This window comes from Haplochromis burtoni, unplaced genomic scaffold (assembly GCF_018398535.1).
Source record: "Haplochromis burtoni strain Fernald_Lab_line unplaced genomic scaffold, NCSU_Asbu1 Contig_207, whole genome shotgun sequence".
Taxonomy (NCBI): domain Eukaryota; kingdom Metazoa; phylum Chordata; class Actinopteri; order Cichliformes; family Cichlidae; genus Haplochromis; species Haplochromis burtoni.
In genome coordinates, this window is record NW_024582568.1 from 58,638 (window position 1) to 86,414 (window position 27,777).

The following is a 27,777-nucleotide window of genomic DNA, read 5'->3' on the forward strand; positions in this document are numbered from 1 at the left end:
GGTGCAGGTATTTGAACTGGCCTGTTTTTAACGGAAGTTAAAAATACGCAACTAATACAGGGCCTCCAAGTGGCCAAAAAAGCTAATATTGCAGTTCAAGTCTGTGAATCGGCCGAGGCCTTTGCAGAGAACTAAAACAACATGTCATAAACACACAGGAACTGTTGTACTTATAGATGGATTCGATTTATTTAGCTGTAAGAGTGTTGGTTTGTTGTGTTCTGGTAAAGCAATGTTGTAGTAAGACCAACATTACATTTTGCTGACACAAAGACAGCAGGTGAAGTCTGTTTGTCAAAGGTAACAGACATCATGTGATTAATGTCCTGTTTTTGAGTCCGCCCCTGGAAATCTGTATTGTGCCTTCTTCCTGTTTTTGTCTCTCATGCAAAACGTTTGGTTCAAAGTAGCTGCAACAGGGAGCTCAGTGCAGTCCCACCCTGTGGTAAATAATAATGAATTATTATGTCTGAAGGCTATGCTTGTTTTTGACGCTCATTTTCCATGTTATGTTTATAAACAAGACAGTGTAAACACAGCGGTCAGGGGTTTATGATGCAACGTTCATGAGCTGCTTTTGCTCCAGTGTTGGATAAGATTTAAGATGGAAATCGTCTCTTAAAAGAAGTCGTATGTATTCAGGTGTCTGTTTTCCTGCCTTTCGCACATGAATCGTGTTCTGTTAAAAGAGAAAAAAACAACAACAACAACAACTCGTGCCAACAGCTTGCAGTCAGTGTAACTTCTGATCAAACTGACTTCAGGAAGTGTTTGACTAAGGCTTAACTTTGCTGTGCTCTGCATGGAGGATGTGATGAATAAGAGTATATGTTTACACGCAATTGGATCTGTGCATCAACCAGGCTTGGTGTTGCAGTGTCATTTAGATCCCAGTTGTTTTCAAGCTCAGTTTGATGGTTGCTTCATTCTATATGTTTTTAAGAGTCCCTTTCACAACTCTTAACTATAGTTACCACATGTAATCACGCTTGGAGAGAAAACATCTCTATTTTTTGGGTTATGGTACTTCTATAGATTATTACAGAATGTGTAAAAGTCCAAATTTAAAGTGGGAGGCATACCTATCTCCACCATACATACAGATGAGATTAAAATGTAGGATAAGAATGTCCCTTGGGTGTAGTCCGTATTTGTCTTTCAGTTGTGGTCACTGCCATATTAGTGCAGATTTGCTTAGAGCTGCTGTTTGCCTCACCTGTCCTAGCAGCCCCACCCTATTTGTCACCTGACCCCGTGTTCCAAGAACCTGAGAGAGCTATAAAGAAGGCTGACACAAAGGTACTTCGGATTGTGTTCACCTGGCGAAAGATTTGTTCATCAGTGAAGCCTGAAAGAAAGGACAAAGAAGGACATTTACTGCGACCGGATTCTTGTGACGATGACATCTACAGCAAGTCGACTGGCCCGTCAGCAAGACAGGGAATTGGGCATTGGCACCAACGCACAGGCAGTGAAATTCTACAAGCAAGATTATGAGGCTCTGCGGCAGCAGTGTCTGGAGACCGGCCACCTGTTTCAGGACGATCGCTTTCCTCCTGAGCCTAAATCACTGGGCTACAACCAGCTGGGACCATACTCATCAAAGACTAAGGGCATCGTTTGGAAGAGGCCAACGGTAAGAGGCCAACAAAGCAAACAATCATTTTTAACACAAACATATCATATTTACAAGACTTTCATTATTTTATTCATTAATCTAATTATACTGTACTTCCCATTACTGAAGGATGTTTTGCTTTCATTGCAGGAGCTTTGTTCCAACCCTCAGTTCATTGATGACGGCGCTACAAGGACGGACATTCGGCAGGGAACTCTGGGTAAGTGATGACAGCTCAATAATGAGGTGAGCTGTGTTTTTTAGACATTTGTGAGTAGCACCCACATATTCTGCAATGGTTGTTTGTTGGTTGCAAAGCTGCTACGCTGTTGAGACCAGCACATGCTGCCCATGACCTCAGGGCATGTAGTCATATGTCTGTCCTTACCGTGCAGGTGACTGCTGGCTCTTAGCTGCCATAGCTTCTCTGACTTTGAACCAGGACATTCTGGCTCGTGTGGTGCCTCCTGACCAGAGCTTTACTGAAGGTTATGCTGGGATATTTCACTTTCAGGTCAGGAAACTTTTGCTCCACTTGCTAATTTTCTTATCTGGTTTTGTTAATAAATTCTAAATAAAATTACACTTTTGGTAAGAAGTGACATACATATAATACTAATTAGATTACACTCTGCGGTACCTTGTGGCAGTTCAAACAGATTTGTACTGTCATTCAAAGCACTTCAGTTAACTTTTTTGACCAAAGTGATTATTCCCACCTCTGCCAACTACTGACGGGAAGATCAGTCCAGATGTGACTGCATCGATACAAATGCTGGTATTGGTATCAGATTGATACTAGGATCAATACTGTTTATATCCTCTTAGTTCAGTTTATAGCCAACTGTATGGTGTCAAATAAATTATGATTTACTTTTGGCTATGAAAAAAATATACCTTAGACATACACTATTAAACATGTCTGAACCTTTTTGTGCTGACTGTATATGTTATTTATAGCCTATTTAAACAACAGAGGTTGAGCCAAAGGCCTTGTGAAACAAGCACATTCAGTGTCTAAAAAAATTGTTTGTGTATTGTGGATTACTATTTGTAAAATTAACTAGTATAAATCACAAAGATTTAGTGGTCCTTAAAATGTCTTCAGAATTTGAAAACTAATGATGATTCATCTCATAACTCTCGGCAGGCAGATCACCACTACAGTTCCCTTTTTAATTTGAAAGTATCAACAATACTGGCTCCGTATTTACTTGCTATCAGATCGGCACCAAATTTTGCAATATCACACAGCACGAGTGTTTGGATAAGTTTTAACAGGCCCCAGCGCTTACTACGTGTCACAATGTTGACAGCCTGAGGGCATGTCCAGGTGATGCGCTTGCCAACCCCCCCCCCCCCCAACACACACACACATATACAGTAAAAATGTATGAGAAAGCATTTAGAGAAGTTACTTATTATCTGCCTAGTTAGATGATAGAATAATCACATCCAAGGAAAAAAGTCTCCTTGTACTTTTACAAGACGAGTGTGTATTTAATGTTTTCAGAGGTTTAGGGTGCTTTGGGTGTGCAAACAGACTAGGAAAGTGTTTTAAGAACCTGTCCGTTCACCAGATCATGTATAACCTGTCACTAAGAACCGACCAGAAGCTCGGGTAACAGTGCTAAGTTAACAGTTCAACAGACTTGATCTCAAAATCTTGTTCATTAATAAAAAAGCACTCACACTTATCAATGTTTTCTATCAGTTCTGGCAGTTTGGTGAGTGGGTGGATGTGGTGGTCGATGATCGTTTGCCCACCAAAGATGGAAAGCTGCTGTTTGTTCACTCAGCGGAGGGCTCAGAGTTTTGGAGTGCACTGCTGGAGAAGGCCTACGCTAAGTATGGATAGCTCCTTGTATATTTTTTTGCTTCATCATAATGGCGTGTATGTGTACACATATACATTTACACTACCCATGTTCCTTTGTGTCTGACAGGGTGTATGGCAGCTACGAGGCTTTGACAGGAGGAAACACTATTGAGGGTTTTGAGGATTTCACCGGAGGAATTGCAGAAACATACAACCTAAAAGAGGCTCCAGCAAATCTCTTTCACATTATTCAGAGGGCCCTGAGCCTGGGTTCACTAATGGGTTGCTCTATTGATGTAAGTCTTATTTGCATCATGATTTGCATTACAGTTTGCACATAAGCATGACATCAGTCTGATAGACATTATCACACTGGATTTAAATTTCGCTGTTTTCAGATCACCAGTGCCTATGAGTCAGAGGCAGTTACATCTCTAAAGCTTGTAAAAGGACATGCATACTCTCTCACCGGTGCAGAGGAGGTACGAGGATTATATAGACTGTGAACTGGTATTCAAATTAAAAAAGAAAACAAAAAAAAAAAGCGTGCACTACATTGGATTCCTATTAAATGTGCTTTATTCTTCAAGGCTAATTTTAAAGGGCAACAAGTGCAGTTGGTTCGCATCAGAAACCCTTGGGGTGAGGTGGAATGGACAGGCCCTTGGAGTGATGGGTGAATATTTATATTTTGTACATATAAAGGTTGTGTGAGGAGCTCAGAATATAGCCACTGGTTCTCTACATTGATGGAAGTCAGTGGCGGTGGTTCAGGACATGTGATTTGGATCCCACCTAGATGCTTCTTAGATGAGATGTTTCTGGCAGACACAAGGCAACCTTGAGATATTATATCTCTTAGTTGGCCTGGGAACACCTCTGTGCACCAGGAATAAGTTAGAGCTGGATAAGTGGCATGGATGGATGCTTGGTTGGATGGATGGATGGATCATTAGCTACTATTTATTAATACTAGAATTCTTCCTAATATCAAAATTAGATCCAGTGAATGGAGCCACGTCACTGAAGATGAGAAGTTGAAGTTAAACAATGTGGCTGAAGATGGAGAGTTCTGGTAATTCTACTTGCTTCTACATTATATTGACTGAAAATTACAATTTTATGATAATAGAATAATATCAAAAAGCTCTTTATGATCAAAACTGCTTTAAAAAAGCTTTCATTGAAGAATCGTGTAAAAGTTTCTAAAACAAGCCAAAACGATCAAAAGAATGACAAACCATCCAGGTATTATGTTGCAAAAGACATCATCTCAAGTTGAGTTAAAGCTGGACTGTATGTAATACCACTTTGAACAACAACATAGAAAGAAAAAATAGTTTAAAACTGTAATCCTGTTCAAGCTGGTCAACTACTTTCCGATAAAATGCTGCCCCCTTGTGGTTTCCTTAAATCGTGCAGAGGTTTTGGACAAAAAGTACCTTTAACATTAAGACACATGCTTTAAAAAATGATCCGAATATTATCTTAAGGAGAAATTGTTCTTCTCAGGATGTCCTACTCAGACTTCATCAGGAATTTCTCCGAGCTGGAGATCTGTAATTTGACCCCAGATACACTCACTAGTGATGATGTGGGTCACTGGAACTACTGCCAGTTTGAAGGGATGTGGAGGGTCGGCTCCACTGCTGGCGGCTGCCGGAATCACACAGGTTAGAATGAAATCAAAAACCTTGTATGTCTGAATAAGAACTCCTTTCATGGTCCAGATTATAAAAATTACTATTATTTTGACTTGCTGTCCAGCCACATTCCCATCCAATCCTCAGTTCCTGTTGCGTCTGGAGGATGTGGATGATAATCCTTTGGATGGGAAGCACGGATGCACCTTTCTGGTGGGGTTGATGCAAAAGGATGGACGACGGCTGATGAAGGTTGACCCCAACCTCGAGACAATCGGTTTTGCCATTTATAAGGTACCTTAGCTTCATTTCATATTGCTCATAAAATCACATACTTTTTTTGACAGCTGACAAATTTTCTAAGATATATTTGTTTCCTTTCTTGCAGGTTCCAGATGAGGTTTGTATGTCTACTTTCCTTTAACTCTTTCCTTCTCTTTTAAGCTGAAATTTGAAAAAGAAAGTGGAAATCACAAGAATCACAAACATAGCTCGACTGATTGCATTGAGAGGAGCCTGACTTTCTGTATCTGTTCAGTACAAAGGTTGCAAAAATGTCCGCCTCGGGCCTGACGTCCTGCTGCGTCAGAAACATGTAGCCATGAGCCCCACTTTCATCAACACACGGGAAGTGTGTGGCCGCTTCAATCTCCCACCGGGAGAATATGCCATAATTCCCTCAACCTTCCATCCCCACAAGAACGGCAGCTTCATTCTCAGGGTGTTCACAGAAAAAGAGGCTGCGACCAGGTATCTGTAATGTGACAAGCAGAATAATTCCTCAGATTTCAGCACTTTACTTTCTACTGCCACTGAAGTTGAAAAGCAAAGCTAAAGCTAAAAAAGTAAGCTTTTTAATCAGAAAGACTGTGCTAAAGGTGTGTTTCTCTTTCCTCAGACGACTGGAGCAGAAAATTGATGCTAAGATAAAGGAGGTAATAATGTGACACCTGACAGCTGTTCGTGCATAAAATAAAACCGCTTTTTTGAGACTTACTTTTCTTTCTTCGTTACATCTGAAACTGAAGCATATATGCCATCCTGAAACTTAAATGCTTAACATTCATGGTCCAAATTGATCAGTTCGTTGTTTTTATCTTCTCTGTTTTTCTCTCACAGGACAAGGTATCTGAAAAGGATGTAGATCCTCAATTGAAGCAACTCTTCAAGCAGCTGGCTGGCAATGTAGGTTGAGGGACATGAGAACCTTTTATTACTGTTATTTGGCTCTGAAGTTAATGACTGCCACTTTTCAAACAGAACACGGAGGTGTCCGCCTTTGAACTGATCAAAATTTTAAACAATGCAGTTTCTCAGCGTGAGTACAACAAAAGTTTAAAGCACTCTTTTTTTTATGAATTAATAGTTGGAGTGAGAAATATGTTGTCATTTTCCTGCAGGGTCTGACATTAAAACTGATGGATTCAGCCTCGAGACAGGTCGCCTTATGGTCAGTCTGCTGGATGTATCCTATTAAGGAGTCAACTGCAATTTTTTTTAGGTTTAAGTAATCGTATAATCTGGAAGTTAAAGTACATAAATAACTGATGGTGAGCTTCATAGTAACCTTGACATTGTCCAGAAAGATGAAAGTGGGAAGTTGGGACTGATGGAATTCCAGTTGATTTGGAAGAAAATCCAAAAATACTTGGTGAGATTTAAATAGTTTCAAATCCATGCTGCTTATCCTTGAACACATCTGTGTATATGTTAACGCAAGGCATGGCTTCTTGGCTCATACAGGAGATCTTCAAGAGTCTTGACACAGACAAATCTGGTACCATGAGCTCCCATGAGATGAGAGATGCTGCCAGTAAAGCAGGTAACTTTAACCATCCAAAAAGTCCCGCTTTTGTCCCGTCAGTCCACAGAATGTTTTCCTAAAGTCTCGGGGATCATCAAGATGTTTTTGGCAAAAGTGAAACGAGCCTTTGTGCTCTTTTTGGTCGGCAGTGGTTTTCTCCTTGGTACTCTCTCATCGATGCTATTTTTGCACAGTCTCTTTCTTATTGTTGGATCATGAAGGCTGACCTTAACTGAGACAAGTCACACCTGTAGTTTTGTTGTTCTGGGTGCTTTTGTGACCTCCTGGATGAGTCCGTGGTCACTCCTGGGAAATGTCACCGCTGTTCCAAGTCTTCTTCATTTGTGAATAATGGCTCTCACTGTGGTTCACTGGAGTCCCAAAGCCTTAGTAGTGGCTTTGACACCCTTTCCAGACTGATAGATGTCAATTACTTTGTTTCTCATCTGTTCTTGGGTTTCTTTTGACCATGGCATGATGTTTAATAATTAATAATTAACACTTATGAACATAGATTCATTTTAGTGGCCAACAGGTGCATCACCTTTTGACTGCATTAAGTCTGACTGTACAGAAGTTTGTGGATTCAAGTCTTATTTAATGGTCCCAACAGTCAAAAAGAGCATAAAGAGAATGCTTTAGGGTGTGACTACACTGTCACTCCTTGTGGCATTGTGGCTGTAGGATGATATACATATTAGAAACTGCCAGGTCTGATACGCTTGTGAAAAACCAAGAAATTCACATTTCAAAAGTTGATTTTTCTGGGATTATATTGTATTTGACTACTGAGACTTACACAAACAGACAAAAGCATGTGTGTGCATATTAATGTTTATCTGTGTTTTAATTTGTGTGACATGGAAAAGAAGTGATAGAACTATATCAGCCAGTTAGGGGACTGCCGCCTTGTATGTACTATTCAGGTGTACTGTTCCACAGGAACTAAACATGCATGGGTGAGGCTGTGTAACACGACTCCTAAGCTATTGTAGAGTTTACGTATATATGAAATCTTTTCAACACTGCACTTCCCCAGCATCAGATCTTCCTCAAATATATGGAGATAATATTACGGTTCCCTGGATATGTCCACTTTTAAAGTTCTGTCCGGGGCATCCGGGTGGATTTTTGAGATTAATGAAAATGTCCCGGTTTTTCTATGGGCCTACAGAGGACCCATATGTGTGACGTCATCGACGAGCTGCTGCTTTGTGAGTGGTTGTTCTGCCTCACAGACTGGACAGAGTGCGCCTCTTTAAAAGTTTAAAAGATGCCAAAGCGCAAGTGCAGCTTTTCAGACGAACTGCAAAAGAAATTTCCCTTGTCCCGACCCAATACTGGTAATTTTTCTTATACAGATGAGGCCTTATTTCTGTACCATTATTTAATTCCAGAGGTTTTTAAGTTATTTTTTTGCACTTGTTGACTTGTAAATGCCTATATGACATTTTTTATTTCACCATTCATTAACAGCACACAGAAGGCATCGTTTAAATATGTTTTTAAAATTTTTCTTTAAGCAAACAGTATTATTGAAGTTCTTCATGACTGGGCCAAGTGTCCTCCTTTTTGGAAATCAAAATCTGGTCACCGTAGATAAGATGGAAATGTTTTTGTTTCCCAGGGTTCCAGATCAACAGTGCTGTGCTGAGAGCTGTTGTGAATCGTTACGCTGATGCTCAGTATGCCATACACTTTGACAGCTTTGTAGGCTGTCTCTTTAAACTGGAAATGCTCTTTAGTAAGTGTCACTAAACACAGCAACATCACTTCTACATGTTTTATCGCTGTCTGAAATGTCTTTTTGTCTTTGCTGCTTTACCAGAAGTGTTTAAGACCCTGGAAAGGGATGACTCGGGCAAGATTGAGCTGAACATGCAGCAGGTGTGTAGGAATATAACAAAGGCTGCTGGTTTTTCAGCACTTCTCATTCGGGCCGCTAGCTGCATAATGTTGTTTTTTTATTGCAGTGGTTGTGCCTGGCAATCTACTAGCCCTGACAGCGACACAACAAGGACCCCTTTCAGATGTGAGCACAGAGAAAGATCAGCTGATCAACAGAGAGTTCCTTCATTTCTGATTTACTTTTCACACAGTATATTCCAAATGCTAAAGTCCCTTTGGGATATACTATGACTGACATGTATAACATGCCATGTAAGTTGGTTTTTCTGCAAATATTTCTGTTCAGTAGGGAAAAACTTGGTAGTCTTGGTGGGTATTTTGCTTTTCATTTCTTACAACTTCTGTCAAGCTATAAAAACATGTTAAAAATAAAAAATAAAACAAACTAAGAAAGTATGGCATCTGCACTCTTTTTTGTTACAAGTCAAATGTTTAAATTACTCAGCAAAATTCAGAAGGTGGTCTGTGACTGAAACTGCTGAGCTGGAACAAGTTTTCTGGCATGCAAAATAAAGGGTGTGGTGACAGGTGAACTGCACATATGACACTCTCTCACAACAAGAGAGATGCAGACCAAAGTGGCTGCACGAGCTCCTCTGAGATGCAAAATGCTGTCGAGAAGTGCAAGATTTCACCCTTTTTGTTTCTCTACTGTTGCCCTAACATTTAAGAGGCTTTCAGAGATTGGAAAGGTCTGAAAGAGTAAAGACTGAAGCAGTCAGGTATGTTTTGCCTTTGTTTTTTTCCTCAGGTTTCACAATCAAAAAACCTCTGAATTACATAATTGTGGCCACTACACTGAAGCAAATCCCACCATTGACTTTGACGACTTCCTGTGCTGCCTGGTTCGCTTGGAGTCTCTCTTCAGGGAGTTTCTGTCCTCATGATCATATTTTTGTCCCACTGACATGAGACAAAATATTTCAATGTTCACTTAACTTCAACAGACTCCTTTAAAACTTTGGACAAGGATGGGACAGGTCAAATAGAGGTGAATTTTTCAGAAGTAAGAACTCATCTGCTACAGATTTAATCATGAGTCTCTACACTGCAAAATAAAATACCAACCATTGTTGTAATTTGATGCCATATAAATAAAACTGAATTAAACTCAACTGAACTGAATGGATGGATAGATAGTAACTTGTGCCTGTTTTTGTTTTTTAATCCACAGTGCATAAATGTTGTAGAGGACCTCAGCTGAAGAAATAAGAAACTGGATTCACCTTGGAAAAGTGCTGACCACACCCGACAGCAACAGTACAGCACACTTGAATAGACTAGAAACTTAAACCAAGGTCAGAAGAACAATGGTTTTTGACCATGCAAGTGTGGAATTACTGTTTAGAGATCAAACCAAATCCACCCAGATGAAAACAAACTCTCCTGAAAAACAAATGTAAAAATTTGGAAATGTAATTCTAAACCGCACCGTGCAGTGGGCCTGCATACATGCATCAAATAAGGCCCAGACAACTGCGACTGCAGCTTTAGAGCTGTATAGTCACTGTATATATCATATGTTCTTCAATATGTTGTAAATAATAACACTTATAGATTTTCATATAAAGTGGACCTGTTACACTTTTGCTTACTTTCAGCACCGTTACAACCATGGGTGCTAGAATTAAACTTGAGCAAAATCACAAATTACGAGGTCAGTGCACACAAAATAAATCTCTGGGTTACAAGTATGGTTTGGAGACCGCGGCAGTGACAAAAAGACCAGAGGCCTAGCTAGAGGTGGCAGAGCTAGCGATCAGGATGGACAAGACTGGAACTGAGTATATCTCAAGGACAGCTTCAGTTGAGCGGTTTGGAGAGAAAGGCTGAGATGTTTCGGACATGTGCCGTGGAGAGTATAGCGTGTGTAGCCTGGGAAACTAGTTGCCACACAGGACACAATAACAGGAGTTCTTGAAGTGATTTAATGGCATACAGATAAGATACGAAAACAAAAAACACAAAACATCCAATGAAAAAATATGCCTGTGGCTACACACATAATCAAACTAATGCCAAACCAAAACCACGCGATCACGCTTGGACACACTGCAGACTATGTCTTTCTACACATGTAAGGACATGGCGGTCTCTAGCACCTGCAGGTGCCGATCACTAATAACAACTACAAACATATAAACCATCTCATTAAAATGTTGCTTTATAACTTTTTTTATTGACACAACAAAGTCTCAACACATTCCAAGCACATTTACTAGGAACTCTGTCCGTGTCGTTGGGAGAGAAAGCCGACATCTCGCAGATTCTGATGCATTGGGTCCGCGCTTTGTGTTCACGTCTTTGTGTGGAATCAGTTTACCTGCTCTGATTTGCTGTTTTAGCTGTTTGGTGGTTGTAAAATCGATTTGAATTGGAAAATCGATTATTGAAACCCAACCCTCGTAGAAACTACTGTTCTTGGCAATTCTGCCACCTCGTGGCGGAGATTTGTAACATCAAGTAAATGTACCTAACAAACCTCAAATTAAAACCGTTTTTAAAAACCAAAAACAGATTCAAAAGAACATGATGAGAGAAAATGTTTACGGGCACTCTAACATCCCAAGAGAAAACCTATATATCTCAATTATTAAATTACATTTTAACCACTCGACTACATTTGGACCGTGGAGGTTGAGGATGGAGCTGCCAGGCCGAAGGAACAAGATGAAGAACACAGAGAAGATTCATAGATATAGTGAAGGAGGACATGCAGAAGGTTGGTGTGATAAAATGTAATGCTAAGGATAGAGTGAAAAACAGGCAGATGATCGAGTGTGGTGACCCCTAAAGGGAACGGCCGAAAGAAGAAGAGGATACTGACAAATGCCATACGTACAACAGAAAAGCCCAGCAGTGTCAACCATGTTAGTGCTCATGATTTACCAGCAGATGTCACAGTTCTCACAGATTTGGTTACCGGCTGTTCTGACGTGGGTTGTGGCAAAACTCCAAATATGCTTGCAGCAGCATGAAATATTCAACTCACAGAGAGCTATGCAGCAGCCATTTCCTGCCCTGTGTGGTTCAGGGTTGTATTTCCTCTTTTAAAACTTTGAGAGTGGCTGCTGCTGGCTGCCTTCAGCTCTGGCAGACAGGCCTTGCAAAAAAATTAAAACCAAAAGAAAAATCTCAGGAACACTGATGAAAGAGTTTTCTGTGCTCAGTTCGATCACACCTTTTGCTAAACAGCTTCCCAACTGTGGGATAAATATAAGTCTTGTTCGAGACACAAATTCTGATGTTAGGCGTTGTACTTATTGCACACCCTGGCTTTTTGGAACAGACGTTAGTCCGGATGTGGGGCGGGACTCTTGACTCTGTAAACCACGAATCCACAGAGAGGAAGAGAGGCCACTGTGCTGCTGAAGCAGAGTATCTGCATTTAAAAATAGTGTCTGAGGTGCCATTAAAAGGACAGGCCTGACAAAAGCACCGTGCCCTTTATCTAAAAAGGATTAGAAAAGAAAAGAATGAAAAAGTTATCTACTGATACGATAAGATGCTGACAGAGAAAGTATGATTTACTACATGAGTTACTGAATGTATTGATTGGAGACTCAGTTTTCTTCTGGCACGGGTATGATTTTAAAGTACACAAAAACAAAAACTTTCAGTAAAGTTATTCTGACAGGACTGGAAGCCTTTTCAAATTTGCATGAATCTCATTTGGATTTTGTCCTGTTATTTGTGATTAAACACTACTGGGATGAATTTATTCATTGTAATCTAAATTAATCTTAAATACCTCGTTCTGGAGAGGAGCTTGTGTACTTGAACTTCCCCCTGGAATCAATTGTCCTATCTAGATCAAGAATACTACTTATCCTAATCTAAAAAAAAGAAAAGAAACCATTAAATATTAAATAAATGTGAACATTACATTTGTTTCTGAATTGCAGTGGGCATGTAAGGCAGTAGGGCAAAAAAAAGTAGAGAGAGATACTCAGTGAAGTACACCCTGTACTCTGGACCTGTCGTTTTAGCACATTACTTGCTCAAAGAGTCATGGCGCAGGCCTCGTAGGGGCCAGTCAGGCCCCTCCTTCCTTTTACACTTGTATGTCATGTGCATATGATTACACTTCTTTTACATGTAGGTCAATGCGACAGAGAGAAACACAGGGCTAGTGGTGCTATGACTTTAAGAGCAGCGGTGCAACTTTTCTGAGCTATAAAAACAAAACTGAGTCATCACCGAGTCACACGCACAAAAAAAAACCTTTAAGAAACGAAGCCGGCAACTCAACATTTACACTAACATGCTCTTCTAAACCGGCCCTCACGAGTTGCAAATATGCATGCAGATATAAGTGTGGTTTTGGCCTGAAACAGTCATTTGTGTATCTCACAGCTCACTGTGCAGAAACAGTCTGGTTTCCACAGGTAGCTAAATAAGTTCTTTTGACACATCTCTTTGCTCATCCTACCTATTACCATATAAGGCCATAGAAATCCATCTGAGCTGCAGATGGCTTAAAAAGTGTAGACGCGGTTGTTCTCCATATATGGACGTCATGTGCCGCTCCCGTCTATAACACCTGGGAGCCTCACCTGAGAAAGATAAAAGATATCAAGCTTAACAAGACTAAAGCGCATAGAAGTAAAAGTAACAAAGAAAACAAAAAACGCTCACGTTGTGTGAGGCACTTAAGCACACGCACACCTTTTTTGTGATTTAAGCTTCAAATTATAATTGTGATTAAATGCAAATGCTGAGGTTGCAGATGAAACTGTGTCACACCTGGGAACGGAGGGCTGGGCCGCCTTCTGGAGGTGTGCTCAATTCAACAGGGCTCCTCCTCTATGAGTCAACCTGCTCTCCTTCCTTATGACCCCTCAGCTTTTTAACTGCTGCTGCCATTTTTCTCTGCTGCCTGTTTCCGTCACACATCAGAAGCAAAATGGTGAGTACCTCTCACAAAGAATTATGCTAGGATTTTTTTTTTTTTCCTTGAGCTGCCACTCTTGTGTGATTTGTGCGCTCTGCTAAACAATGCAGCCTTAGAAGTGATGACAGCTTTAAGCCTCCTTTTAAAACCAAATTTGGAGGGAAAAAGGAAGCAAAAAGTGAAAACTGTGTGAAATTGGTTGTCGGTAGAGCAACGGTGTAAGGCTTACATGTGATTACTGTGGAGTGGAAGGAAATAAGAAGATGGCTTGCTCTTGGTGCAGAAGGTTTGTTCATTCATGGTGTGGCTTTGCCTCCAAAATGGAGGAAGCTCCGTTCGTGCTTCAAACTTGTTGAGAGAGAATCCCTTGGGGCGGTGTTTCTTGTGCTAACTTGTTCCACAATGACTGGAATGTGACAGATTCAAGGCCTTAAACTGGGGAAAGAATAGCAACACCCTTTGGCACATTGCTGCTTAAAGAAAGTTGGTTAAATGTTTGCACATTTAATTGCCTGAACAGCACGTCTCGCCAAAGCTGAACTCTTTTTGAAGAGCTTCCTGTTTCTTCATCTTTCATTTCTGCTTTTTCTCTCGGAACAAAGTTGAGAATATCTGCAGATGTACGACCCAAAGCCCAATATATTTTAAAGTGCTCATTTTGCATCTTGGTATTTAATACAATTACTCCCAATGCTTAACTTTATAAATCCCATTGTTTAAATGAGAGGCGTGTCACAAATCTACATGTCTGTAGTAGGAGCAGGTGTGTGTGTGTGGGAGGTTGTTTTTTCCTTTTTATAATATCTTGTCTTTTTACCAGGCATCTGGAGTTAAAGTCACTGACGCCGTTAAGGACCTCATCAATGAAATGAAGGTAGTGAAAAATGATGCTGACCAGAATGAACGCGTAAGATTGGTGATATTCAAAATCGATGACAGCGAGGGTGCCATCGTCGTCGATAAAATCTACCGTCAGAAAGACCTGGCAGACAAGGACGATGTCTTCAAGTTCTTCATCAGCCTCCTGGATTCTAAAGTCTGTCGCTACTTGATGTATGACTGCCACTTTGAAACAAAGGAATCAAGTAGAAAAGAAGAACTGGTCGCTGTGATGTGGTAAGTCCTCAAATTTCTGCTGAGTGTTCCCTCCACTTTTACATGTTATTATTTATTTCTTTTTTATGTGTTTTTTTTTTTTTTTTTTTGTTTTTGCCTGCACCCAACTGATCTGCAGGAAGTAATAAAAGAACTAAGCATAATGTCTGGATTCTGATGCTTTTGAGAGTCTGTCGTTCCAAGGAGACGTATGCACGAATAGGTAAAATGTTTAAGCAGTCTGTTTTGGACACATGGATAATGGCTTCTCTTCATTAGGGCTCCTGATACGGCACCAATCAAAGAAAAGATGAAATACGCTAGCTCCAAAGATTCGCTGAAGAAGATCCAAACAGGTTTGTGTTGTTTTTTTTGTTTTAATTTTTTAGAAAATGTTTTAACATGCCACGTTCTTATTTACGTGTATTTACTTTGGAATTCTATGATATTGTTAACACAAGCTGGTCTTTCCCTTTTTGTTTTATTTATCTTTTCTAACAGGAGTCAAACACATGCTGGAGATGAATGACCTTTCAGATTATGGAACCAGGGAAAGTTTTGCAGAAAGAATGGGAAAAGGTGTAGTCAAGCTCGAGGGCCACGCTGTGTGAGATCACTGAATTAAGCAATAAGGAATAAATAAATGAATGAAAAATATATATTTTTTTGCTTTGTTTCCTTGTTTCAAAATGAGGTCAATTAAACAGATTTAAAATGGTACGTCAAAGGTGATTTTTGGGGGTGGGGTTGGGAGATGGTTGACAAAGTTTAAAGTGGGGGGGAGGCTTAGGCTCTGAATGGGATTTCAATAGTGTTAACACAGGGACACAAAACTATCTGGGCACACAGTCGGACTGTGAAATCAACCTTGTTCAGATGGTATTTTACTCATTTTTGGTTTTATAGGGGGGATTTTTTTTCTTTTTTTTGACTCTTGGTACCTTGAAATTTCTCCTTTTTCTTTCCCCCCCTGTGTAAATACAAACTTCATGAATCCCTGCATATGTCAGTATATGCCACTTGTCTTCCTTTAATATTTCTCCACAACAAGAAAGCAAACGTGTGCTGTAAAACAACATTAACAACCTACTGTAGTGCCAAAATGGCTGGGATTTAAGTTTGACAGAAATATTCCTAGGGGTGTTTCTTTGACGGACACCTAGAGTTATAGTACAGGGAAAAACAAATCACTGGAATTGCTGCACTGTTGATGTGTTGTCAAATAAACTCAATGCAATGTTTGTGTGATCTTTTTCTTTGCCTCTTGTTTTGATTTACCGGTGCAATTATGATTTGGTATCAACTATCAAATCTCAGTGCTCAGGATATGACTTATAAATATTACAGGTAGAAAAGTGGGTGCTTTGAAGAGGTGGGAGCAACTAAAAATGTATAATCAAGAGAGCTGGAGCCTGGATGTATAGCAAACCGAGCGATATTATTTGCTTACTAGTTGTAGCATCACATCCCTAAGAACTGCTCCTTGCATATTATGTCACGTCCTCGTAATTCAAAAATGAGTCGTCTTCGACTTTAAATTGTCGAGTTTTCCCACAGGAACAACATGTGAATGTTTCTGAACGTCATGAGACTTTCGGGGATCTCGATTAGAAATTTTATATTCCAGTTCCGGCACTTGATTTGTGAAAACAGGAAGCAGTTTCTAAAGCCGTGTGGGAGCACCGCCTGCCACCCCCCTCCCTGTCTACTTACCAAAAAATGCATGCACCACAGTGGACCTGAAACACAGGCAGGTGGCTCTTCGAGTATTGGGGCTAAAAGAAACCATCGCACCAGAATTTGGCGGGGTTTGATACGACACTGGATGAACAAGAGGGGCGCTCTGGTCGGTTCGTGATTGGCTGTTTTGCTTTCAGGGAACTAATGACGCACGGCGATTTAGAAAAAGTCGCGCGGCAGCGACGCCTTTTTTTTTTAAGTGATTTACGGCAGATGAGTAGTTTAACAGTCCTCGGAACTTTGACATCTCTTATTGAAAGCGCAATTAGTGAGGCTTTGACTACATTTAGATTTATATTTTTCTTTTTTATTTATAAAGAAGTCGCACTTTGAGCTTTCTCACTTTACTTGAACTAAAAATGAAATTAGTCTCTTTTTCAGAGAGTCTACTCTCCGTAAAGTCCTTGAAGTGGTCATAAAGGAAACAGCCAAACACTGTTGGGGGAATTCTAACAGTTTTATTGAAATTAAAGCTTTAAGAAAATACAGTGGCACCTTTTTCCCCCCTAAAGGTGTCTTTAGTCTGAGCACTATAGCTGGATTTCACATCTGCATTCAGTTGTATGACAAATGTACACGGAGCATGTTGCTGTCTAACAGGACTTCCTGGTAGATAGCAGTAGTCTTTCTCCACATAGCAATGGTTTGGCAAACAGCTTTTAAGCCTGACACAATGATTTAGTGTAGTGGTCCTAAGCCAAATGTCAAAACTTATCACATTCTTCTTTCTTACCAATCTTTCCTTAAAGATAATTAGAGGAAAAACAAAGAATTGGATTTTCCTCTATAAAACCATAAGGTCCTTTACAGTAGTGCAATGCCAGGGACTACTGTTGTGAGAATCGGTGCAACATAAATAAAAACTATTGAATGCCTTAAGGTAAATGTACTGTGCAGGACACATGACTGAAGATGTGTGGTTTTTAATCACACCGGAACTAAAAATGTGCCATTATGCTTCGCTTCCTGCCAACATTGACTGCATTGCAGCAACAACACACACGCACTGAACACCATTACAGAGTGCCAACACTGTAGTTTATTCATTCATACAAATTCAGATTCAATGTGTGTTAATGGCAACCAGCTACAGAGGAAAAGCAGGCCCTGCACTGATGAACCACATTATGTTCCCATCATTCAACCACATAGAAAAGACATACAAAGTAATTGCACAGGTTGATGCACGTTTGACGTACATTCGGTTTCCCTTTTAACACTGAACTATGGGGGAATGTCAGAAATAGAAGGCAGGGGGATAAATAACTTCTGACATAGCCAGAGTTGTTGAGGGAATGTGGGTTTTAATAAAGATTGCAGCAGGATTATCTCCTCTAATCTTAGTTTGAAATGTTTTTAAAAATATCAAATACTTGATTCCTACAGCTGCAATAAATGCAATCAACTACAGTACAAGAAAAGAAATTTTTGGAATGCATAACTATGGTAATTATAAGGCATATTTGGCAGTTTTGTAGTGTCTGCAGTGAACTTCCTCTCACACAGACGTTCCTTCCTTCAGTTCCACGTATTCTCCCTTGAAAAGAAATATGAGAAATGGTAGCATGAAGATATGTAAGAACAAAAGGTTATGAGCGTACACACTGGGAGTGCATTTACTCACCTTGTTCTCCAGGTGCTCCTGTAGTGTTCTCACTGTCTCCCGCTCTTTGGTCAGCTGCTCCCGAGTAGCTTTAAGAAGCTGCTGGAGCTTAGTGGCTGCCTGGCCCAGGTCTTTGGACAGTTTCTTCTCCTTCGCCAAGCGCTCCTGTTCAAACAACCAGGAGCAAACATGACACCAATGAACTAAGGTTTAAAAAAAAAAAAAAAAAAAAAAAAAAAAAAACACTTTGAAAGAGCTTTATATGTTTTTAGAAACAGATGTATTCTTTTTTTTATTATATATTATACATATTTGCACATCTTGTTCTTGCTTATTCATTCCATGTTCTATATCAAGTCAAGTGACTTGACTCATGACCTCTTTATACTCTCTTTTGCTGCACTATTCTGAGCCAGGTGATGTATTTTCGTTCTGCACTGTTTGGTGTGTAGACTGCATGACAATCAAGTTTCTTTTGTTAGAAGCAGGGCCACTGTCATCCTGACATACTTTGCAGGGTTACAGATTTATAATAGACCAGCACTCATCCATCCTATACTGAAACCCTGCCACACACTCACCTATGAAATACTACAACCCTATTCATGTAATATGCTCACACTATGCTCGCTATATCTGTATGCTTATGCACAGTTTCAACCATATCAGTAGTTTTTATTATAATTATAATAATAATAAATTGCATTTATATAGCGCTTTTGAGACCCTCAAAGCACTTTATGATTCCACTATTCATTCACTCTCACATTCACACAATGGTGGAGGCAAGCTACAGTTGTAGCCACAGCTGCCCTGAGGCAGACTGACAAAAGCGAGGCTGCTATATCGCGCCATCACCAGTAGGCGGTAGACCAAGACAGACAGAGCTGGAGATCGAACCGGCAATCTTCCGGTTACAGGATGAGCTTCCCAATGCCTTGAACCACGGTCGCACTTTTTGTTTAGTTTAAACAAAACAAACAAACAGTGGTTGCTATTTTCTAACAAAACGCTATTGTAGCCATTGCGCACCTTCAGCTGAGCTACGTCTTCAGTGTCGGATTGTGGCGACTCTGAGGAATCCTTTAAAAGATCCAGTTGAGCCTGAAGTTCTGCTACAGTTTTTTGGGCCTGAAAGTTGACAGCACATATCTCTGTTATCCACTGCGAACTTAAGAGAAACGTAAAGGTGTAAGAAGAACATAAATACTGCACAGACTGTAGCTGATACCTTCTCATACTCTTCTGAGAGCTGCTGCCTGTGGGTCGCCTCCCCGTGCAGCTTCTCTGCCGTCTGGCTCAACTCGTTCTGGACCTGGCGGCAGACAGAGGCACACTATAAATACACACATACACACACACTAATAAGCAGCACAGTGATGCGTAAACAAACATTCTTTTGTTAAAGTCCCAGCACTGTGCAAACACCAACATACATAAATCAAAAGCTGCTCAACCTGTGGACCGAGTTAGTACTTTCTCTCGCTGTTTCTAGGTGAAAGACTAAAATCAAACACGAGGTTTCTGGGCTTTTAAACATATAAACAAATATCAGGAAACAAAACAGAGGTGAGCATGCAAGTGGAGAATCAGCAGCAGTTAAGAGTTAGGCTCACTCTGTTAGTGCAAGCAGTGGTTAGCATAAACAGCTGCCCTGCTGGAGGAGTACTGGACGGACCGGAATTACAGCCCTACTATATCGGAGTCATCAGGACTTGTTTTTCATGGAAGATCCGTCATTTAGGAGAAGGAAATGACCAAATGTGTTTCTAATTCACATGACAACACACATCTGGATCCTTGCAAATTTAATTCGATGTCCTATTAAATGGAACCAAACCCAATTGTGAAGGAAATGTTAAAAAAAAACAAAGGAGATTTATTTAAGCCGTTCATGTCACTGTCCAGTACTCTCTAACAGGAAGTGAAGGGTGACATTTGCACCCTGACCTGAGTGGGTTGAGCCTCAGCCGGGCCATTCTGTTCTTGCTGGGCCCGCAGCGTGATCTCGCTCAGCTGCTCTCTGACCTGAAAAAGGAAGCCGCCGCTCGTCACTGTTTACGTAACCTCCATCCACGAATCTCTCGCTTGGCACTCATAAGTCAGTGACAGCTTACTGAGCTGGTTCTGCATGTGAAGTCATGAGTCGCATGGATTCCTTAACGAAAATTCCCTCCTCTCAACTCAAGTACACTTTCATAAGAATGCTTTACATATTATTGGCTAGACGATGGGAAAGTGAGTCACGGCGGTGTAGTCACCTGTGCGAGCTCCTCCTTGTGTGCCTTGGCCTCCTTCCGGGCCAAATCCAGCTGGCTCTGACACTCCGACAGCTGCAGCTTCAGCTGAACGCAGAGCAGAGCACAGACAGGAGCCAATGTTAGTGTTGTTGTTTTAAGTGGAACAAAAAATGTAAATGAACACATTTTAAATATGAACAGATAACTCAGCAAATTTATTATTAGATATTCTCCAGCTTAACCCCTTAACTCTTAATGTATCATATTTGATAAAGGAAGCTTGTACGTTTTTGAGACTTCTACATCAGTGTGTTACATTTGCACTTTAATAAATGCATGGAAGTTGTTTTTTAACTAGTCAAGAAGCCAGGTGTATAGCCTGAATGCAAGAATAAAGGTGAAACTATGCCAGTAATATACAAGTTTCTGTCATTTAATATAAATATAATACAATTCTAGTAAGCCTGCTATCTTAGCTGCTTGTGTACCTGCTCCATCTCCTCTGAGATTAGATGACTGTCTGTCTGCTTTTCCAGCTGGGCTTCCAGAAGCATCATCTGCTCCTTCAACTGTAGAGAAAAAAAAAAAAAAGACAACTTAAAACCTGCCAACTTACCCCCAGGAGGTGATTTAAATAGAGTGGAGAAATCCTCACCTGTTCTATACTTTGGTTTTCTGCTTCCAGCTTACTGACTTTCTGCAAAGCCTGGCAATGTAACAAGATACCGTAAATTCGTTTTGAAAACCCCTGAAAGTGACGCTGTTTTTAAAGTCAAGATAAAGATAAAATCTTTAGTAGGCATTATTAGTCACCTCTTTCAGCTGTTCCTCTGAGTTAGCCATCTTGGATTTCCATACGAGCTCTTCCTCCTCCACACTCTTCTGAAGATGTTTCAGCATTCCTTCCTAAAGGAGAAAATGGAGAGATCTATAGATGGACCATATCAACTTTGTAATCCACCACTGGATTTTAGAAACGTACAGTTTCAGCCAGTACTGTCCTGTACTGTTCACATTCAGCCTGCAGGGAACCATGGCTTTCCTCCGCCTCCTTCAGTTTCTCAAGCAACTCCTATAACAAACCACAAACATTCACAACCTCTTCTGCCAGGTTACTTTAAACCAGTATGTGGAAACAGTGTAAAGTGGCTTACTGAATGTGCTGTGCTTGACTGAGACTCCTGGCTCAGAGCTCCCTGAGCGTTCTGTGTAAACACTTTTAACCAGTTTAACTAAGAGGAGAAAAAGTAGGCATATATGAGTCACAGGCACATTATCACCTGTTTTGGAATAAAAAGCTCATTCAGCAACTCTCCCAGTGAAATCCCCCTTTCTTACCTGCTCTGTCTCTACAGGTATCTGTGGGAAAAGTGTCTGGAGAGCTTCTTTGGTTTCATTTTGAAAAGCTGCCAGTTCTGCCGCAGTGTTCTGTTTAAGCAGTGAACGACATTATCAGTAAGGTGACTGGCAGCAAACTGGTTTCCGCTGATAAGCCACCAGCAGGTGAAAAGACTTACCGCGTGAGTGGCAACCTTCTCTTTTGCTACCCTCAGTTCATCTTGTAATGACGTGACCAGAGCATCCTTTTCAGTCAAACTATTAAAGCAAACAAAAGACAAAACAGATGTAAATAACTGACCTAATTTTATGCGAGGCTGATCTTTACATGTGGCAGACTTATTAACCTGAGTGTGTACGATTTGCCTGTTAAGGCAGAACAGCAACATTTAAGTGCATTACCTGTTCTGTAGTAGTGCAAGCTCTGCAGAGCCATCTGACTGCTGAAACAGGAACAACATGCAAATCAATTTTTTTCCTTCTGGGCAGCTCTCAAAGCAGAATCATGCACATCGACAGGAACGCTTACTTGTGTGTTCTTCAGTGTCACCATTTCTTCTTTGAGGTTTTTGAGTTCATCCTGAAGTGCTGTGACCTGACTGGCATCTTCACTAAAAGGTTACACAATTTACACAGAGGTATAAATCATAACAAAACCAACCTGCACTTTCTATTAGCCCAAGATAATTATAAAGCACCTTACCTCTTATTTCTTTGCTCAAGCTCAGCAATAGTGTTCTCCTATTGAAAGGGAACATTATTTGCCATTAGCCCATTTTTTGCGATCTATATTTATCCTGAGAAACTGAGAAGTGATACTTTTTGGTAACAAATTAAATGTCAAATGCATGCAGTGCTTACAGCAGCTTCCTTCTTTATCTGCAGTTGCTTCAGTTCCTCATGAAGCACATTTAACTGGCTCTCTCTCTCTTGCAAGCTGTACATAAGGGCGTGATATTTAGAAAGTGAATAAACCAGCATTGGATGTGATATTGATTTATGAGAGAGGAAGAGTAAACACCTACCTGATCTTTAGACGTTCCACATCTTCAGAGTTCACCTGGAAAATGTAAAAATAACAAACATCTTTAGGTGTGACTACATACTAGTCAGCAATTTTAGGTGTGGTTACGTATTAGTCATCTCTTTCATAGAGGTCAAACTTAAAATACTTTTACCTGTTTGTTATCCTCCTCCTTTTTATTCTGACTGGCCTCCAACAGGGAGTTGATTGACGCCACCTGCTGTTCAAGCTGTCTTTTCTCTTTCTTTGTCTCCTCCAGCTGGACAGTGAAGGCATCCACCTGACCACAACGCTCCTTGAGCTCAGCCTCCAACTTCTTAACATGTACTTGAAACTCTGTAGAAATAAAAACTTGCAAGTTAATCTTTAGCTTTAAATACTTTGACTAAGATTTGTCTAAGATTAATTTTTCTATTTAAACTACTGACATAAAAAAATGCCAACACTTAAATATGATAGCCTTTGCTCACTGACCTGAGAGTGTGCCACTGTCCTGTTGGGCCTTGTCCAAAGTTGCCTGCAGGCTGCCATTTCTACTCTGTGTTGTTCTGAGTTCTTCACACACCTCCTCCAATTTCCTCTGCAATGCCTGTTCTTTCTCTGCGTGGCTGGTCTGAAGAAGAAATTTTAAGTTGTTACAAACAGCAGAGGGCAGCAAAGTATCACTAAAACTTTTCTTGTAACTGACAGCATTGAGTCATAAGCATCCTTAAAAGTTCCACAAAAAGAAAGAGCCAACAGAAAATGTCACAAAAAGAAAAAATATTAACAGTTACATTAAACAGACATCTTATTTCTAAGCTAAGCAGTTCTTTCTAAGATCATCACAGGAAGAGATTTGATTTGGAAATGACAGAATTTCCTTTGTCTCCATGTTGTTGATAGTCACAGTCCAAAAAAATATAACTCTTTCATCATGTGAGCGTGATTTGTTGCATAATATGTACAAAGACTTTAGACTGCTGGGAGGGCAGTAAGTAAATGATTAAACAAAAGGCACACTTGACTTGTGAGAAGTGCTGACTCACTTGTTCCACATTACCAGTAATAGCTCAGAGCAGCAGCATTCCATGAGTGGGACTGTGTGGGCTGATAGTGCATAAAACAAGGAAATTAACAGACCAAAACACACTGTTGTACTTCCTGCCTGAAAACTGGAAATGGTGTCACGTTTTTATGGCCGATTACAACAGGCTGGGGAGGAGCGATGCTCGGACATGAACGCATTCCAGCTGGCACCTACAGCCCCCGTCATTGTTACAGCTGCATTCCATTCTCGGCCCTAGGCTCTATGATTACAAGGCAATTAGACGTCCCTTAACATTAGAGAGTCTAGAGATTGGTGGGGAAAGGCCTAGGCTTGCATTTTGTAGATGCTCAGACACCAACTCGCTGCAGAAACAAGATTATATAAAAAAAGCTAGAATAAATGTGGTCCCATAGCAAAACAGACAGGGAAAAAAAAATAAATAAAAATCAGGTCTTATGTAGTGATAATAAAGATAATGTGGCCAACCTGAAACTGTGAGAGCTCCTTCTCAGCAGCAGAGACCTTGGCCTCCAGCCCTTTCCTTATGTTCTCATCTGCAAGCACACTCTCCGTCTTCTCTCCGAGTTCCTTGGTTAACTTTGCACATTCCTGTCGCAGCTTGGCCAGCTCTGCATTTTGTCTGAGGGCAGAGGGGAGACAGACATCAGCTCAAGAGTAAAGACACATGCCTTTCAAGCCTGAGTCAACCTTCAGACCTGTTATAAAAAGAATCTGAATCAGTACACACTGTACTGAAGTTAAAACTTAATGTATTTATAAAGAGGTAAAAATCTCTTAATGCCCCATACTAGTCAGTTACCGTGTCAGCGTTTGGTAAAAACTCACTTGCTCTCGGCTTGACTCGTAGCCTGGTTGAGCGCATCACGTAGGATGGAGTTCTCCTGCTGTAGGCGAGCAAGTTGGGCATTGGGGCCTTTTTCCAGCTGGTCCTGAAGGCTTAGGATCTGCAGTCATTTTTAAGATTTCTTTAATGTTGCTAAAGAAACCATTAAGCCTGGTGCTACTGCTCTTTCACAAGAGTAATGTTTAATGTGTTTCAAGAGTAAACTAAATCTTCCTTTCTAACAGGAGTCAGATTACTCAGAGAAGCATAAAATAATACAACGCAAACACAAATATACCTGTTTGATTTTTAAATTCAATGTAATGTGTATTAAACTGACCTTTGCATTGAGTCTCTGCGTTTGGGCTACGTGGTCCTGGTAGCTGGCCTGCATGCGAGCCTGCAGAGCAACCATTTCTTGCTCTCTCTTACTCAGCTGAGAACTCAGCCTCGTCTCTACGCTGGCCACCTTGGCCTTCTCAGCAGACAACTCCTGATAAATGGACGGCACAATCAGAGAAAGGATTCACGTTCATTGTGTTACAACAAGTCACTTAAGAATGAAATCTCCCCAACTGTCCATCAATCTCACGAGAGAGGAGAGGATTATAAATTTTGGAACATATTATTGGCTTTACCTCTCACCTAGCACCTACCAATCAGGTTTTTAAAAAGTATATCATAATACGGTGTAAAACAGAGCAGTGGCTACCAAATCAAAGTGAAACTACTGCTCCTGGATCTTAAAGATTTTTTTCTCTATTGTAACCTGATAAAGTTAGCTTTCCAATAGTGCCACCCTCAGGACAAAAGAAGAATAGTGCAGCTGTCAGTGCACAGTCATGGCAACAGGATATTAATCCTTTTAATTTAGTTTCTTTATCTGCTGCCACAATGCCAAACCACACTTTCAGGCTTAGTTATAATAAGGATTTAAATGCAGCTATGATTCTCGTCCATATTATGAGTAATAATAGTCTCACTGGGCAGACCTGTTTTTGAGACTCTATGTCTGACCTTGGTGAGCTCTCGAAGACGATTCTTTACTGCAGAAGCATCCTCTTGCTCTGCTGCCAGCTGCTTCTCTCGCTCGTCCAGCTGCTTCTTCAGCATGGCCACTGGGTCTCCTTTCTGAGTGGCCTAAACACACAAACAAACACACAGAGAGATGCAAAAGAATGAATCTTTCTTCAACTCTCAAATGTATTCAGTGAACTATGTTCTTTTGTGAGGCTTTTCCTTCACTGACTCTGCTGTTCCATACCTTGTGCCAGGTGTCCTGGATGATGCCAACTTTCTCAGACAGAATCTCGATGAGCCTGTGTGCCTCTCCCTCACTGAACACCATGCTGCTGATGGTTGATACCAGGGCCTTATAGGGCAGGTACAGCGGAGCATCGGCAGAATCCACTGCTGCAACTGCAAAGTCAAACACAGAATAATGCAGAAGAATTAAATAAACTCAGAATTAATTAATATCTAAAATAAGGTGGTCTAGACAAAGGTGACTGAATTCTCTCACACCACCTTAGGAAAAGGACAATGCTACAACATGTCCTTTGGGTCTGGGGGCCCTGGGCATTTTCAGATGGCAAAATAATGGGGCATTGTGGCACCAGGCGGAGACAAGCTTCAGGCAAGTGAGAAAGCCGACCCCACCTCTCTTCTCATTGTCAGCAGCACTGAGAGGCTTTGTAAGTTAACAAAACAGAGCAACAGTGTTTGGACAAGCTGGTGTGCTCTCTGCCCTCCAGAGCTGAGTGCCAGACGTTACCCACCACTGCCATTGGCACTATTTCCACAAGTCCACAGCTCAAGTTCATCAGTACTGACAAGTTATTCCTGACTTAGATTGTAAGTATGTGTATGCAAGCCAACTCTTAAACATTAAACTCTCACTACAACAACCAGTGTTATGGCTAATGTAGTTCCTGCCATTTCCATTGATTTAAATGAGAAGGTCTATTATAGAAACTGTAACAGTAACAGCAGATAGCTGCATAGCATAATAGCAGGCCTTTGCGTTGAGCAAACAATGTCTTGTTTACATTAAAGAATAGCTGCTTGTAGAGTTAATCAAAGAGCAAACAACCAGCTTCCCAGAAAAAAATGTCGATATCTAAAACATATGAAGGGTTACCAAGGAAGTAAAGACAGTGTGTACTTCTCATTTTGGAACATGTACAACATTAGATCTTCTGTTTTACACTGATGTGAACTCATTCCTCCTCCACCACTGGAGATGGACCAGTCCCTTAAATGTGCCTCAAAAAGAGCAGGGAGGAGGCTTCGAGAGGAGCTTAGAGCAAGGAAACACGTGCATCCTAAAAAGTATTCTGTATGCACACACAGAAAATCACCAGCACTGGAACCAAGGATTCCCATTCATCTCTCCCTCACATCTCTTTGGAAGAGGTAAAAGATGCCAGAAAGACATATGTGAGGGAAATGAAGGGACATATTAGCATAATAAAAAGCAGCCAGTGCAGCACTGTGGTCATATCTGAAACTAAAGCTGCGGTTTCTGTAGAGCTATGTGCATTGTCATCTACCGTGTGTAGACTGCCTGTTTCGGAGCCATTCCTCTTTCTTTTATAATTTTAAAATTAAACTATATAAATATTAAAATAAGATTAATAATACTACATTTTGCAACATCTAGTACACAGTAATCAGAGATCTCTAAAATATAAATGCTTACCAGGCTCAGTCTTCTTCTTTGATGCCTTTTTCTTGGGTTCTTGTGCTTTTGCTGCAACAGAGGGAGCCTGCTGGGATCCCACCGGGGGCACAGCCATCACTGGGACGTCTTTAGTGACAGCCTCCAGCACCGGAGCAGTTTTAGATGGAGCTGGTACAGACTTGGTTGGTGCTGGAGCAGATTTGGATGTGACAGGGGCAGGCTTAGCTGATGCAGGAGCAGCAGAAGTGGAAGATTTGGTTGAAGAGGACTTGGCTGTTGTAGAAGTTGGAGCAGGAGCAGACTTTGTTGAAGCAGGTGGAGGAGCGGCCTTGGCTGAAGCAGGTGGAGGTGTAGACTTGGCTGAAGCAGGTGGAGGTGTAGACTTGGCTGAAGCAGGTGGAGGAGCGGCCTTGGCTGAAGCAGGTGGAGGTGTAGACTTGGCTGAAGCAGGTGGAGGAGCGGCCTTGGCTGATGCAGGTAGAGGAGCGGCCTTG

General features: G+C 40.9%; 3 protein-coding genes across 10 annotated transcripts in view; 2 read left to right on the top strand and 1 right to left on the bottom strand.

Annotated features, from left to right (window-relative positions):
• Positions 1-396: 396 nt before the first annotated feature.
• Positions 397-9,197, top strand: LOC102289534 (calpain-2 catalytic subunit). The gene is made up of 21 exons (XM_042226354.1): positions 397-1,636; positions 1,769-1,838; positions 2,014-2,132; positions 3,333-3,466; positions 3,565-3,733; positions 3,836-3,919; positions 4,028-4,113; positions 4,438-4,512; positions 4,950-5,110; positions 5,205-5,374; positions 5,469-5,480; positions 5,619-5,830; positions 5,979-6,015; positions 6,200-6,265; positions 6,341-6,398; positions 6,481-6,545; positions 6,663-6,731; positions 6,824-6,902; positions 8,512-8,628; positions 8,713-8,771; positions 8,858-9,197. Exons 1-21 carry the CDS (start codon positions 1,400-1,402, stop codon positions 8,879-8,881), a joined length of 2,103 nt encoding a protein of 700 aa, XP_042082288.1. The 5' UTR covers positions 397-1,399; the 3' UTR covers positions 8,882-9,197.
• A 4,374-nt stretch (positions 9,198-13,571) lies between these two features.
• Positions 13,572-16,022, top strand: cfl1l (cofilin 1 (non-muscle), like). Its single transcript, XM_005936342.3, has 4 exons — positions 13,572-13,701; positions 14,507-14,802; positions 15,061-15,137; positions 15,283-16,022. Exons 1-4 carry the CDS (start codon positions 13,699-13,701, stop codon positions 15,390-15,392), a joined length of 486 nt encoding a protein of 161 aa, XP_005936404.1. The 5' UTR covers positions 13,572-13,698; the 3' UTR covers positions 15,393-16,022.
• A 1,518-nt stretch (positions 16,023-17,540) lies between these two features.
• rrbp1a (ribosome binding protein 1a) overlaps positions 17,541-27,777 on the bottom strand; it is a 12,937-nt gene continuing 2,700 nt past the window's right edge. For 2 of the 8 annotated variants that reach the window (XM_005936339.3, XM_014338094.2), the window contains exons 3-28: positions 27,302-27,746; positions 25,865-26,019; positions 25,618-25,740; positions 24,941-25,093; positions 24,603-24,721; positions 24,243-24,396; positions 23,201-23,339; positions 22,881-23,062; positions 22,728-22,762; positions 22,564-22,639; positions 22,406-22,443; positions 22,232-22,313; positions 22,105-22,145; positions 21,882-21,960; positions 21,703-21,792; positions 21,519-21,596; positions 21,347-21,436; positions 21,178-21,270; positions 21,020-21,070; positions 20,853-20,933; positions 20,386-20,469; positions 20,075-20,152; positions 19,356-19,439; positions 19,157-19,255; positions 18,146-18,289; positions 17,541-18,058 (exon numbers count right to left, since the gene is read on the bottom strand). In XM_005936339.3, coding sequence (XP_005936401.1) covers positions 18,020-18,058; positions 18,146-18,289; positions 19,157-19,255; positions 19,356-19,439; positions 20,075-20,152; positions 20,386-20,469; positions 20,853-20,933; positions 21,020-21,070; positions 21,178-21,270; positions 21,347-21,436; positions 21,519-21,596; positions 21,703-21,792; positions 21,882-21,960; positions 22,105-22,145; positions 22,232-22,313; positions 22,406-22,443; positions 22,564-22,639; positions 22,728-22,762; positions 22,881-23,062; positions 23,201-23,339; positions 24,243-24,396; positions 24,603-24,721; positions 24,941-25,093; positions 25,618-25,740; positions 25,865-26,019; positions 27,302-27,746 — 2,832 coding nt within the window. In that variant the 3' untranslated portion in view covers positions 17,541-18,019. Of the gene's footprint in view, positions 18,059-18,145; positions 18,290-19,156; positions 19,256-19,355; positions 19,440-20,074; positions 20,153-20,385; positions 20,470-20,852; positions 20,934-21,019; positions 21,071-21,177; positions 21,271-21,346; positions 21,437-21,518; positions 21,597-21,702; positions 21,793-21,881; positions 21,961-22,104; positions 22,146-22,231; positions 22,314-22,405; positions 22,444-22,563; positions 22,640-22,727; positions 22,763-22,880; positions 23,063-23,200; positions 23,340-24,242; positions 24,397-24,602; positions 24,722-24,940; positions 25,094-25,617; positions 25,741-25,864; positions 26,020-27,301; positions 27,774-27,777 lie in introns of all 8 variants that reach the window. The other 6 variants (XM_042226353.1, XM_014338093.2, XM_014338092.2 and 3 more) reach the window with 6 other exon arrangements.

Coding starts and splice junctions, on each gene's coding strand:
- cfl1l (XM_005936342.3), top strand. Junction 14,803..15,060: donor GAACTGGTCGCTGTGATGTG/GTAAGTCCTCAA, acceptor TCTCTTCATTAG/GGCTCCTGATACGGCACCAA. Junction 15,138..15,282: donor GCTGAAGAAGATCCAAACAG/GTTTGTGTTGTT, acceptor CTTTTCTAACAG/GAGTCAAACACATGCTGGAG.
- LOC102289534 (XM_042226354.1), top strand. CDS start 1,400: ATGACATCTACAGCAAGTCGACTGGCCCGTCAGCAAGACAGGGAATTG. Junction 1,839..2,013: donor CATTCGGCAGGGAACTCTGG/GTAAGTGATGAC, acceptor CTTACCGTGCAG/GTGACTGCTGGCTCTTAGCT. Junction 3,920..4,027: donor CTCTCACCGGTGCAGAGGAG/GTACGAGGATTA, acceptor TTATTCTTCAAG/GCTAATTTTAAAGGGCAACA.